The sequence below is a fragment of the Moschus berezovskii genome, chromosome 9 (assembly GCF_049115385.1).
Source record: "Moschus berezovskii isolate FMDL1 chromosome 9, NW_MosBer_1.0, whole genome shotgun sequence".
NCBI lineage: Eukaryota > Metazoa > Chordata > Mammalia > Artiodactyla > Moschidae > Moschus > Moschus berezovskii.
In genome coordinates, this window is record NC_142468.1 from 60846449 (window position 1) to 60861491 (window position 15043).

The following is a 15043-nucleotide window of genomic DNA, read 5'->3' on the forward strand; positions in this document are numbered from 1 at the left end:
TTTCTAGACTCTGGGTGTTTAATACAAGCCCTATAATCAGTGGAAATGGGGAGATGATAACCTCTAAACCAAACCTATGAAAAACTAGCTCTGTCCCTTATGTGTTTGTCTTTTTTTTAATTGGTAGAAAATTGCTTTACAATTTTGTGTTGGTTTTTGCCATACAGAAACATGAACCAGTCATGATTTTATATATACATATATATCCCTTCCTTCCTGAGCCTCCCTTCCCTCCTGCCGTCCCACATCTCTAAGTCATCACAGATACCAGGCTGGGTCCCTGTTATTTAGCAACTTCCCACTAATTATCTGTTTTACACATAATAGTGTATATATGTCAATGCTATTTTCTCAGTTCATCACACCCTTACCTTCTCCTGCTGTGTCTACAAGTCCATTCTCTACTAGGTTTATCAGTACCATTTTTCTAGATTCCATTTATATGTGTTAATGCACAATATTTGTTTTTCTCTCTCTGACTTCACTCTGTATAAGAGGCTCTAGGTTCATCCACCTCACTACAGCTGACTCACATTTGCTCCTTTTTATGTCAGAGTTATATTCCGTTATGTAAATGTACCGCAGCTTCTTTATCTGTTCATCTGTCAATGGACATCCACGTTGCTTCCATGTCCTGGCTATTGTAAAGTGCTGCAGTGAACGTTGGGATACATGTGTCTTTGAGAATGGTGGTTTTCTCAGGGTGTATGCCCAATAGTGGGATTGCTAGGTCATATGGTAGATTTAGTCTTTTAAGGAATCTCCATACTGTGTTCCATAATGGCTGTTTCAGTTTATTATTCCCACCAACAGTGCATAAGGGTTCCCCTTTCTCTACATCCTCTCCAGAATTTATTGTTTGTAAAATGATGATGAGGACCATTCTGACTGGTGTGAGGTGATAACTCATTGTAGTTTTGATTTGCTTTTGTAATAATGAGTGATGCTGAGCATCTTTTCATGTGTTTATTAGCCACCTGTATGTCTTCTTTGGAGAAATGTCTGTTTAGGGCTTCTGCCCATTTTTTTGGTTGGGCTGTTTGTTTTTCTGATATTAAGGTAGATCAGTTGCTTATATATTTTGGAGATTAACCCTTTGTCAGTTGCTTCATTTGCAATTATTTTCTCCCATTCTGAAGGTTGTCTTTTCATCCTGTATATAGTTTCCTTTTCTGTGCAAAGGCTTTTAAGTTTTATTAGGTCCCATTTATTTACTTTTGTTTTTATTTCCATTAATCTAGGAGGTGAGACAGAGAGAATTTTGCTGTGATTTACGTCAAAGAGTGTACCGCCTGTGTTTTCCTCTCAGAGTTTTATAGTTTCTGGCCTTACATTTAAGTCTTTAATCCATCTTGAGTGTATTTTTGTATATGGTGTTAGAAAGTGTTCTAATTTCATTCTTTTACATGTAGCTGTCGAATTTTCCCAGCACCACTTATTGAAGAGGCTGTCTTCTCTCCATTGTATATTCTTGAGTCCTTTTTCAAGGATAAGATGCCCATAGATGCTTGGGTTTATTTCTGGGCTTTCTGTCTTGTTCCATTGGTCTGTATGTCTGTTTTTGTGCCAGTACCATACTGTCGATGACTGCAGCTCCTCATGTGGTTTTCATTTAGGTTAGCCCTTCCTCTTTCTTTAGCATGATTAAAAGCAGTAGGTTAAGAATAGAGTTTTACAGATATAGAATACTAGTTAGTCCACGTATATTTTCACAGAATTATGATTTATTTAGATAGCATGTGCCATTCAATGCCCAATTTGTATAATCTCAACAATGTGCAATTGTGTGAAGAAAGGCCATTTGAGAATCAGTGTGAAACAGTCAAAAGACAAGGACATCCTGGGAAAAGAGTATTTTCAGCATTTGAAATAGACAAGGTGTTAACATCCAAAATATATTTTGTACTCTTACAAACTGTAAAACCCAATTGAAAGTGGATAATTGATATGAACTGTCAAGTCAGAAAAAAGAGCACATATAAAAAGAAAGTTAGCCTCATCATTCATTCAGTTCAGTTCAGTCGCTCAGTCGTGTCTGACTCTCCGCAACCCCATGAATCACAGCATGCCAGGCCTCCCCTGTCCATCACCAACTCCCGGAGTTCACTCAAACTCATGTCCATCGAGTCGGTGATGCCATCCAGCCATCTCATTCTCTGTCGTCCCCTTCTCCTCCTGCCCCCAATCAATCCCTCCCAGCATCAGAGTCTTTTCCAGTGAGTTAACTCTTTGCATGAGGTGGCCAAAGTATTGGAATTTTAGCTTTAGCATCAGTCCTTCCAATGAACACCCAGGACTGATCTCCTTTAGATTGGACTGGTTGGATCTCCTTGCAGTCCAAGGGACTCTCAAGAGTCTTCTCCAACACCACAGTTCAAAAGGATTCAGTTCAGTTCAGTCGCTCAGTCGTGTCCGACTCTTTGCGACCCCATGAATCACAGCACTCAAGGGCAAATTAAATGTTTCCTTTTTTTGAATATCAGATCAGTAAAAATTAAAGATTGATCTCGTCCAGTATTAAAAGGGAGTGAGAAAATGAATATATTTATATATTGTTGGTAGTGCTATGAAAAACACATTTTGGGGATGTCAATCAAAACAGTAATATATATGCATACCTTCTAACCCAGCAGCCCCACTTCCAAAAATGAGATGCTAAATAGAAAATGCCACCGTGTATAAATGAATTTTACAAAAGATTATTTTTTCATCAATTTGAGAGTGGATAAATGCAGTATGGAATATCTTGCTACATGGAATACCTCACAGCCACATAAAAATATAGCATGTGGCAGTTTCTGAATGCACTGATTTGGAAAGATAAGAGTCTATAATATATTATAAGTGGAGAAGCAGAGTATCCAAACATCTGAAATTATGCAAATTTTCTATCTAAAGAAGAAAAACACTATGTGTATATATGTCTGTGAAAGTGAAAGTCGCTCATTCATGTCTGACTCTTTATGACCCTGTGAACTATACAGTTCATGGAATTCTCCAGGCCAGAATACTGAAGTGAGTAGCCTTTTCCCTCTCCAGGGGATCTTCCCAACCCAGGGATCGAACCCAGATCTCCTGCATTACAGGCAGATTCTTTACCAACTCAGCTATCAGGAAAGCCTTCATATGGGTTTGTATATGCATCGAAAACAGTCTGGAGGGGGATGCATCCAGCTGTGAACAGTGGCTACCCCTGTGGAGTGGGATTGGACAAGAGTGTCTAATTGACTTTGTAATAATGAGTATGTATTGTTTCTGCTATTAAATGTGTATGTGTGTGTGTATATATATATAAACTATCTACATAGAGAGGGTAAAACAATCTCTAAATAAGCTCTTTTAGCAGAAGTAGGATAACAAATTTTAAACACTTATTTCAATTTTAATTAGATTTCAGAATTAAAAACCAAAAACCAGCAGTTGGATTTGGAAAATATGGAGCTTAGCCAAAAGAACTCTCAGAATCAGAAAGAGCTGCAAGAACTTAATCAACGTCTGGCAGAAATGCTAAGCCAGAAGGACAAAGAGCCAGGACACAGTGCATGTGAGGAGTGGGAACAAGAAAAGTCTAATCTCAAAGAAGAACTGGAACACTGTAAATTGCAGGTATGGCCTGCAGCTACTCTACAGCCTTTCTGGAGGAAATCCCAATTAAAAAAAAGAAATGCTTATATTTAACTTCTTATACATTTAAGTCCTAATAATTAAAACAGTGTAGTGTTGGCACGTGAGTAGAGAGATGAAAAGAAAGTCTAGAACTAGACCCAGATACAAATGAAACTTAGTATATAACAAAGATGGCTTCTGAAATCACTGGGGTACAGGTGGACTTTTTAATAAGTGGTGCCTAGTGGTGTTAGAGAAGACTCTTGAGAGTCCCTTATACTGCAAGGAGATCCAACCAGTCCATTCTAGAGGAGATCAATCCTGGATGTTCATTGGAGGGACTGATGCTAAAGCTGAAACTGCAATACTTTGGCCACCTCATGCGACGAGTTGACTCACTGGAAAAGACTCTGATGCTGGGAAAGGTTGGGGGCGGGAGGAGAAGGGGACGACGGAGAATGAGATGGCTGGATGGCATCACCGACTCTGTGGACATGAGTTTGAGTGAACTCCGGGAGTTGGTGATGGACAGGGAGGCCTGGCGTGCTGTGATTCATGGGGTCGCGGAGAGTCGGACACGACTGAGCGACTGAACTGAACTGAACTGAACTGAGACAACTCAGTAGACATTCAGAATTAAAGTCAAAAGACAGCTCATAAACTGGGGAAAAAAATATTTGCATCATATGCCACAAAGAGTAAAGAACTCTTAAAAATCAAAGGACTTAGGATCAAAATCTGATAGCAAAATGGGAAAAATGCATGAACAAAATAGTCACACAGAAAGAAAAGAGATAAAAATGGCTCTCAAACCTATGAAAAAATATTCAAAGTTACTCAGAATTCAGTTCAGTTCAGTTCAGTTCAGTCGCTCAGTCGTGTCCGACTCTCCGCGACCCCATGAATCACAGCACGCCAGGCCTCCCTGTCCATCACCAACTCCCGGAGTTCACTCAAACTCATGTCCACGGAGTCGGTGATGCCATCCAGCCATCTCATTCTCTGTCGTCCCCTTCTCCTCCCACCCCCAACCTTTCCCAGCATCAGAGTCTTTTCCAGTGAGTCAACTCATCACATGAGGTGGCCAAAGTATTGCAGTTTCAGCTTCAGCATCAGTCCTTCCAGTGAACAGCCAGGATCAATCTCCTTTAGAATGGACTGGTTGGATCTCCTTGTAGTACAAGGGACTCTCAAGAGTCTTCTCCAACACCACAGTTCAAAAGCATCAATTCTTTGGCGATCAGCTTTCTTCACAGTCCAACTCTCACATCCATACATGACCACTGGAAAAACCATAGCCTTGACTAGATGGACCTTTGTTGGCAAAGTAATGTCCCTGCTTTTTAATATATTATCAAGGTTGGTCATAACTTTCCTTCCAAGGAGTAAGCGTCTTTTAATGTCAGGGCTGCAATCAGCATCTACAGTGATTTTGGAGCCCCCAAAAATAAAGTCTGATACTGTTTCCACTGTTTTTCCATCTATTTCCCATTAAGTGATGGGACCAGATGCCATGATCTTTGTTTTCTGAATGTTGAGCTTCAAGCCAACCTTTTCACTCTCCTCTTTCACTTTCATCAAGAGGCTTTTGAGTTCCACTTCACTTTCTGCCATAAGGGTAGTGTCATCTGCATATCTGAGATTAGAGAAATGCAAATAGAGCAACACTGATAACTCATTTCTCACCTATGAGATTGGCAACAATTTAAAAATATAACAACATATTCTGTTGGCAAAAGTTTAGAAAAACAGGCACTTTCATACATTGCTGGTGGGATATAAACTGGTACTATATTTCTGGAAGGAAATTTGGCAATATCTAACAATATCATAAATATACTTACTTTTATGCTAGCAATCTTCTAGGAATTTACCCTAAAGATATTCCTCCAAAAATATGAAAATTCTCATGCACAGGGTTGGTTATTCATTGCAGCATTGTTTGTAACTGCAAAATATTGGAAACAACCTAGATGCCCACACATAGGAGAGTTGTTGGATAAATGTGATGGAGTCACACCATGGAGTAGTATTATACAGGTTTAAAAAAAGTAAAAGAATTAATGAGAAAGATCTCTTGGTATGAAATTATTTCCAGGACATACTGGAAATAGGTGAAAAAGGAAAATCTGAAAAGCATATCTAAGAGTCTCTCTAGTATGTCTCCAACCATGTAAGAAAGAAGGGGATATTAGACAATACACATGTATTTGTGTAAAAGAAACACAGAATTTTTGGAAAAGAAATACAGGAATGATAAACCAGGTGACTAAAGAGATGCTTCCGTATAGGGGGTAAATGGGAAAGGAATGCAAGAGAGGAATGGGAATGTGATAGCAGGGATGAGGAAGGGAGTGACACTTTTGAGAACCTTTTCATATAGTCTGATGCTTAGAACCATAGTCATGTTTCACATACTCTTCACATACCCCCTCAAAGAAACAAGCAAGACCAATCCAGAAAATAAAGATCAGGGGAGGGGGGAGCTAAATGGAACACAAACACTAACAAGTGAACCTAACAGTATTATGAGTGGGTAACATAACCATGATGTGGAAGAAAATAAGTAATTTAGAAATTAGTATCTTGACTGTACATGGTAAGGTTAAGACAAAAAGAAGTGTATATAAATGCTACAGTAGTCACTAAATGTGTTTCTCCTGAGGGTGTATGTTAGTGATTCTGGAACTACTCTGTGTATACCAGAATTGAACAAATAAGTAAATACATGGTAGATAGTAAGAACTGAGTTTCTCATTTTGGGACAAGGAGGTTGGAAGTGGGTAAACCAGGAAGGCTAAAATGAACCTTCTGATGTTGGATTGGAATTTGAGTTAATAGAATAAACTCATTATTTGTTTAGTATATAGGCAGATACAGAAATGTAGATGTGTGTATATGAATGGAGCATGCAAATACTGGTTTCTGAACACTGTTCTCCTATATGAGAAACCCGGGATTCTTGGAGAGATGATTGATCCCCAGGCTGGTGAAGAGTCAATTCAAGATGAGCCTGGACCATCTCATGGTGCCAGAAAGAAAAAGGTGCCCCCCACCAAAAAAAATGGCGCATCTCAAAAGGACAGGACATAACCTGAAGAAACTCCTAATGTCCAAAGCTGAAATAATTTGATCAACAAAATAAAGCATAGCACAAAATAAGCATAATTATAAAATACAGAATAAAATGAATATCTATAGGTCCATACTGTTACAATGGAATAGGTAAATAAAGGGGAGAGAAATAACAGATCTTACTTACAATAGAATTCCAATTAATAAATGTAGAAGGAAGGAAGGAAATAGCAAGTCTTCGTTAGGCAAATACCAAAGTAGTAATTGTTGTTGATAAAATCCACTGATAGACACTAAGATTAATAAGCAAATGCTTAAGAAAAAACACAGTTTACATGGTCTCAAAGCATCTGCCCCCCAGAGAAAGATAGTAACTTTACAGTGGAGAATCTTCAAAAACAAACTTAAGAAATCATGTTTATACCATTTTAGTGGAAAGTTTTTTAAAAGATAGCTTTGGTTAGTTCCATTGAGTACAAGGACAAATGGTCTTAAAACAGTGTGTCATTGAGTATGTACTGTTTTTTCCTTAATGCTGCCTTTTGTGACCTTATTAAGTTTCTCTAGGCTAAATGTGTTATTTGACTTTTTAACTTTTTTCTTAGTCTTCCACTTTAGTGTCTTCTTTGGAGGCAGAACTTTCTGAAGTTAAAATACAGACTCACATTGTGGAACAGGAAAACCTCCTTCTCAAAGATGAATTGGAGAAAATGAAACAAGTAAGTCTGTGTACAGCTTAGGTGGGGGCAAGGAGATATGTGTGGGAGTCACAGAATAACGTGTACCAGATTATCTTTTTTATTTTAGCCATTGAGAGTCCCTTTTACTGAATCCTGTTAACTAGCTTATTGCTTAGTGAAGTTCAAGGCTTGCAATACAAGACTCCTATCACTAATTCTCCAAATGTTCTAGTTATATAACTTATGTGTGTTGTAGGCTGATGTTCTATTAATTTACTATAAATGAATCCCAGCCACTTCAGTTTAAGAAATGTGTTGCTCTACCTTCACCCAGCCAGGTGTTAAGGTAATATAAATTTGCCTAAAAAACTGGTGACTTTCTTGCTAATAACTTTAATAACTATTCACCCAGATTTGTGAGACCTAGGTTCTCCCTTTTTTTCATAGTGAGTTTGAGGCATCTGTCTTGGGCAGAAGAATAGACTCTAGAACAATATGAGGGATGTGGTCTCACCTATGAATTTGGCTTTAAAAAGCATATTTCCAAGTTTCAAGCAAAGACTTAATTTAAGTATAATTTTAAGTCCACCTTAAAATTTATATGCTGAACATTGTCTAATTTTATTCTTTATTCTGAACTTTTCAGTGAGTACATGAATTTCTCAGTTTATGCAATCTTGATATATAATAGGAGAATTTATTTTTTCCATTTTGTTTGTTTCACCTTTAATACCATGATATCTTTAGATTATAAAATTCTCTTGTATCTGTCCAACCTATGAGTGTAAAGGTGTCCTTCTCTGAATGCTGAAATGAGTCTGTACCACTGGATGTGTTATGTTTGCATTGATCCCTAATTGACACCCATAAGTCTTGATTTCCTAATAAGATTGTTAGACTCAGGGAATTTGTATCTCTTCCAGTGCCTAATAGAGTACGGGTATCTAATGGATGCTTTATAAGAACCTTTTCCAGTCAGATGCTGCTATACAAGGTATAGCAGAAGCCATAGTAGAAGCTGTCTATCCATATAAACATTCCAGAAGTTAAAAGGCCTTTCTGTGTTATATAAGTATTCCAGGACTGTTATTACCAAATTTATCCTAATTAACTTGGGCATACTTTCCTCCTTTTTCCTTTTCTGCTGTTCAACCTTTCGGATGATAATGATGGGTCCCATGTCCAAGCATGGGAAATGTATGTGCTGTGATTTTGCCAAGTTATGGATCAAAAGGAGCAGAGTTGAAAGTAAACCAGGATGATCAGGACCTCATTTTGGCACATTTTTCTTGCATGTGAGCCCTTTTGCTTTTGGTAGGAAGTTGTTCATGGTCCCTGGACTCTTGGATCACAGAAGTAGGATGGTGTCAGCTCATTGTTGCTGCCATACAGCTTGGACCTAGAAAGCACATGCTGCTCTGTATGACATAATAATTTCTTGTTCAGAAAACAGTTTTGTTTGTATTATCTGTTGCACTGAAAAGAAACATGAATAGCATCAGCAGTAGTCACATGACAGTCTGTAGACAACCAAAATGGTACCAGGCTTTGTGAGGGTCTGGGGATAGGGAGGCAAGGTAGTGAGTAAAGGAGAAAAGTCCTTTATTAACCAATGCCCAGGTACATAGATTTTCCTTCATCTTTCTGACTTGTTTAGATTTGTAAATTATGCTGAATTTGTTGCCAGTTGAAGACAAGATTCAATCCTTAACATCTGTTTTGTTATACTGTTCCAAAGACCTTCAGGTAAAACGTTAAAGGTAGCCATAAAATCATGACAGTAAGTAATTGAAAATTGAAACCCAGGTGAAGCTGAGGGAAATGGAAAACATGCAAACTCTAAAAGTGTAAGAAACAATCAGTCTCTTTAAGGCAGTGTTTGTGGGGGATGGAGACTGCTTCCGCACACCAAAATATTTAGCAGTATCTGGTGTCACATTTGGTTTCCACACTGGGTATACAAGGCAGGGAGTGTGTGCTACTGGAATCTAATAGATAATGCCTGGGATGTTGTCAACCATCCTACAGTGTATAGGACAGTCCCCCATGACAAGAAATTACCTGGCCCTGAGTAGTGCTAAAGTTGATGATGAAAAGAAACAAAAAGTTTTTGGTTTATCATGATTCCATAAAATGCAGAGGAAGAAGCAAGTGTGTCCATACCAGCAACATTTTCCTAAGCCAGTCAATTTAAGCATCTCCCAAAGTGAAGGGTATGTAAAATGAGCTGAAAAAGACTGATTGATTGATCTTTAAACTTGCCTTTGTGTTGGTTGATACATTATATGTGGTTGATGCCAATTCTGTATTCTTAATTGAAAAAAGATTTTTTTTCTAGTTAAAAAAGAATGAGGAAAATGTTTTGTCAAATGTACCCAAGTTAAATTGATGATAGAATGGCAATATGTTATTTATTTTATCCTGGAGGTCAAACAGAAGGCTGGGACCATTACTTTACAATGTCTTGTAGATTTTGCCTAAGCAGACATTTCGGCAGTCGATTGGAGAATTGAGAGAAGCAAGGAACATTTTTGTCAAAGTTAATTATAGTCCCCTGGAGTTTATATGTCCTTGGAAATAGAGAGGGAAATGGCAGCAGCCATGAAAATGTCCTGTCTATAAATAGATTCATGAGATGTGATGGGTGGGCTCTTTTGTTTATCCCTTGCAGCTCGGCAGATGTCCTGATCTCTCTGACTTCCAGCAAAAAATTTCTAGTATTCTAAGCCACAATGAAAAACTGCTGAAAGAAAAGGAAGCTCTAAGTGAAGAATTAAATATCTGTGTTGATAAGGTAATAAAAATAAGACTTTACCATCATCATATGGTATGTACCGTAATGAACATTTCTGTAATGCCAGTGGCATATGGGCCCACTGTGTTAGCCTAAAAGTCTCCTGCAACAGCATTTTGCTGGCATTTCGTGACCTTAGAGCTCCTGAAGCCATTAGTTTGTTGTTTTTTTTTTTCTGTTATTGAAGTATAGTTAATTTATAATATTGTGTTGGTTTCAGGTATACAACAAAGTGATTTGGCTATGTGTGTGTGTGTGTATACTTTTTTTGGATTCTTTTCCATTATAGATTATTACAAGATATTGAATATAATTCCCTGGGCTATATAGTAAATCCTTATTTATTTTATGTATAGTGGTGTATATCTGTTAGTTTATCCCTCGCCCACTCTTCCCTTTTGGTAACCGTGTGTTTTCTATGTGTGAGTCTGTTTCTGTTTTGTATTAATAAGTTCATTTGTATTATTTTTTTAGATTTCACATATAAGTGATATCATGTAATATTTGTCTGTCTGACTTACTTCACTTGGTATGATAATCTCTTGGCCCATCCCTGTTGCTGCAAATGGCATTATTTCATTTTTGTATGGCTGAGTAATATACCATGGTGTATATGTATACCACAGGTGTATTTATAATCCATAAAAATTTTAGGATTATTTGTTCTGCTGCTGCTAAGTCACTTCAGTCGTGTCCAACTCTAGTTCTGTGTAAAAAAGTCATCAATAATTTGATAGGGATCACATTAAATCTGTAGATTGCTGAAGCCATGATTTTAACAGGAGTCTAGATTAGTTGTTTAATAAATATTAAATACAGTAATATAAAGATTGCCTCATTTTAATAATTATTGCTGCTGCTGCTACTGCTACGTCGCTTCAGTCGTGTCCGACTCTGTGCGACCCCATAGACGGAAGCCCACCAGGCTCCCCCTTCCCTGGGATTCTCCAGGCAAGAACACTGGAGTGGGTTGCCATTTCCTTCTCCAATGTGTGAAAGTGAAAAGTGAAGTCACTCAGTCGTGTCCGACCCTTAGCAACCCCATGGACTGCAGCCTACCAGGCTCCTCTGTCCATGCGATTTTCTAGGCAAGAGTACTAGAGTGGCTTGCCATTGATATTACTTAAATATATCACTAGTTTACTTATATATAACATAAACGTTATGTATTTAACAATCTGAAGCCCATTACATAGTCACTTTTTTTTCTACTATACTGTCCCTGCCAAATCCAGAAACACTGCTTTTGTTACATCTGCCTTAATAGACACTTGCTGCTTTCCTATTGTGGCACACTCTTGGGATTTCTAATTGCCCTCCAGCCCTTCATGTCTCACCCACGAAGCATGAGGCAATGAGAAAGAAAAATGGAAATCCCCAAAGAAAAGAGACTCTTCAAAATTAAAGTAGAAACTAGAGTCAAGGAACGGAGAAGGCAATGGCAAGCCACTCCAGTACTCTTGCCTAGAAAATCCCATGGATGGAGGAGCCTGGTAGGCTGCAGTCCATGGGGTCGGTACGAGTCAGACATGACTGAGCGACTTCACTTTCACTTTTCACTTTCACACATTGGAGAAGGAAATGGCAACCCACTCCAGTGTTCTTGCCTGGAGAATCCCAGGGACGGGGTAGCCTGGTGGGCTGCCGTCTATGGGGTCACACAGAGTTGGACACGACTGAAGTGACTTAGCAGCAGCAGCAGCAGCAGCAGAGTCAAGGAAATGTTTGTCTTTTACCTTGCCCCAATCCAATATGTAAAGAGATGGTACTTGATCTTCTTGGTGTAAATGGAGGCATATGAATTGAGGCTAAACATTTGCCAAAATGCTGTTACCTCTTTTCTTTTCCTGAAACAGTTGGCAAAATCAAGTCTTTTAGAGCACAGAATTGCTACTATGAAGCAAGAACAGAAGTCTCGGGAACACCAGAGTGAAAGCTTAAAGTCACAACTAGTGGCTTCACAGGAAAAGGTATGTGGACAATTCTTCTTTCATCCACATAGTTAATTTTTTCCTATATCTTCCAGCAGAACTCCAGGCGGAAACAATGTTCTAAGTAGATGTGGTCTAAAAGGGCTCAGAATGATTCAATTTAACTAATATTTGACACATGTTACAGTATAATTAAATAAGTTGAACAGTGTTTCCCCCAAAGTTCATTATTATGAAATAATCATGAGATTGTCTCATCACTGTGGGATTACTTATTTATGAAAGTTTAAGAATAGTGCACAAAAATGACTTCTTATTTCTAATTTAAAATTAGGATTTCTAAGGCAGGTTCATGCCCTATTATAAAGATATCTATTGACATTCCATTTACCAATTTAAATTTTTAAAAATTGAAATATAAATGAGATATTAGCATGGAGTAGGGTTCTACAAAGATATGTTTTACTTTAAACTGAGAGGTCCTTTGCAAAACAACACCACAGTCTAAAATGTAATTTCTACAAAATTCAGTAAAATTATCTATTGTGATGCCAGCTGGTACTCCTTGGTTCTGTAAGATATCACTTGGTAGTACACCACATGACTGGACCAACAATACCTTACTCAGAATATATTTCATTATTCTCTTAAATATAACATAACATCCTGTAAAGATACATAATATCCTGGTTTTGCCCGAGCAACTGAAAAGAGCTGGATATAGTCAGAAATAGAAGGGACTTTGAAGTTCTTTGTCTTAGTTCATTCATACATGCACATGCTTTAGCTGAGACCGTGAGGATTTGTCATTTGTTCTCCTGATGTAGGTTCAGAATTTAGAAGACACCCTTCAGAATGTAAACCTACAAATGTCCCAAATTAAATCTGATCTACGAGTGACTCAGCAGGAAAAGGAGGCTTTAAAGCAAGAAGTGATGTCTCTACACAAGCAACTTCAGAATGCCAGTGACAAGGTAATTTCTTTTCTTTATTGAGGTATACCTTTATACAATAAAAAGCACAGTTTCAGTTTATAACTTATTTTTACACATATATATGTATCTATGTATAAATATATATTTTACCTAGAAATGTGTGTATGTATGTTTGTGTTTGTGTAACCACCTCCTAGCTCGAAAAGAACTAGCACCCAGTAGGCTCTCATGTGTCCTCTTCAATTGACAACCCCAAGGGAACGACTTCATCTTCTGCCACCATAGGTTAGGGATGCTTGTTTCTGAACTTCACATAAATGGAACCATAGTGACAAGGTAATTTTTTATATTGTGCAAGTCAAAAGACCATGGGTAAAAACATTTTGATACTATAGAAAGTGTCTCATTTTAATATATCACAGTGCTGCTTCATCTGTTTGCAAATAAATCAAGAACAATATATGTAGACAGCATATTAAAAAGCAGAGACATTACTTTGCCAACAAAGGTCTGTCTGGTCAAGGCTATGGTTTTTCCAGTAGTCATGTATGGATGTGAGAGTTGGACTATAAAGAAAGCTGAGCACCAAGGAATTGATGCTTTTGAACTGTGGTGTTGGAGAAGACTCTTGAGAGTCCCTTGGACTGCAACGCTATCCAACCAGTCCATTCTAAAGGAGATCAGTCCTGAATATTCATTGGAAGGACTGATGCTGAAGCTGAAACTCTAATACTTTGGCCACCTGATGCGAACAGCTATCTCATTTGAAAAGACCCTGATGCTGGGAAAGATTGAGGGCAGGAGGACAAGGGGTCGACAGAGGATGAGATGGTTGAACGGCATCACTGACTCAATAAACATGAGTTTGAGTAAACTCCAGGAGCTGGTGATGGACAGGGAGGCCTGGCGTGCTGCAGTTCATGGTGTCGTAAAGCATAGGACACGACTAAGCGACTGAACTGAATTGATGTATGTCAGCCTTGGGTAGATGTTAAGATTTTGTCCTACCATAAAAATTGGCGCAAAATTCAGCTACTTTATCTCTTGCTGATACTTTTTTTTAACTGTGGTTTTTTAAAAAAACATAATAGTTGTTTCCATTTTAAAAAATGACTTTTGGGCTGAAATGTTTTTCAAAATGAGACTGTACTGTTTTTGTTTTTTTTTTTCTTTTTCATGTTTTGGCTTGAAAAGTAAAAGGCTTATCTAGTTGTGATACCTTAAAAAAAATTTTTTTTAAAGCATCTTTCAGGATCAAAAAAAAAAAAATCACTGTGGTAGCTTACAGCATATTCCTGCGTTCAGGCCTCAATTACATGGATGATATGTGCTTTGGATTCTAAAAAAGGATATGATTGCATGTGTGAAAAGGAAAGTAGAGTTTGGCATGTGAACCCTTTCAAGTTAGCCATGCATTTCAGAGTTCTCTTTGTGTCCTATGTTTACCAGAAGAACGCTTATATGGATTCAAAGCATAACTTTATAAGAATGAGGTAATCTTTAAGGACACTAGTCTCTATGTGCTTGGGTCCTATGTGGAACTGGGACTTGCCCTACAATCAGCTTTGCTATTAGATTTGATAGAGCTGTTTTGCCAAAGACCATTTAAAACAGAATTTCAAAACCTTTTTTAAAGTAAAAAACTCAAGAATATTGTTTTACTTTTATCTATATATACCTGTGCTCACTCACATTAGAAGACACTCAAAAAAGAAATCACCTTGTTTTTTAAGGCTTAACTCTGTTAAATCTCTCTTAAGAACTGGGCCCCAGAAATAGGCACCCATCCATCAGGATTCCAAAACCAACAGCACAGGCTGTCCAGGGACAAGCTGGATCACCTGATCAACGAGGAACAACAGCTACTTTGGCAAGAGAAGGAGAGAGTCCAGACCGTGGTACAGAACACCAAACCGGAACTCATACACTCCCGGGAGAAGGTAACTTGAAAAGTTGCACATGGTAGCCTAGGTTTGTAAGTCAATGTTTGATATGATTGCGGTGATTCTAGGGTATGGATTT

General features: G+C 38.0%; 1 protein-coding gene across 10 annotated transcripts in view; it reads left to right on the top strand.

The window, feature by feature from the left end:
* The window catches only part of NIN (ninein), a 144027-nt gene that overhangs the window by 111572 nt on the left and 17412 nt on the right, over positions 1 to 15043 (top strand). For 9 of the 10 annotated variants that reach the window (XM_055435410.2, XM_055435409.2, XM_088839716.1 and 6 more), the window contains 6 exons: positions 3391 to 3606; positions 7287 to 7400; positions 10033 to 10155; positions 12012 to 12125; positions 12914 to 13060; positions 14782 to 14961. In XM_055435410.2, coding sequence (XP_055291385.1) covers positions 3391 to 3606; positions 7287 to 7400; positions 10033 to 10155; positions 12012 to 12125; positions 12914 to 13060; positions 14782 to 14961 — 894 coding nt within the window. The remainder of the gene's footprint in view (positions 1 to 3390; positions 3607 to 7286; positions 7401 to 10032; positions 10156 to 12011; positions 12126 to 12913; positions 13061 to 14781; positions 14962 to 15043) is intronic. The other variant, XM_088839715.1, reaches the window with a different exon arrangement.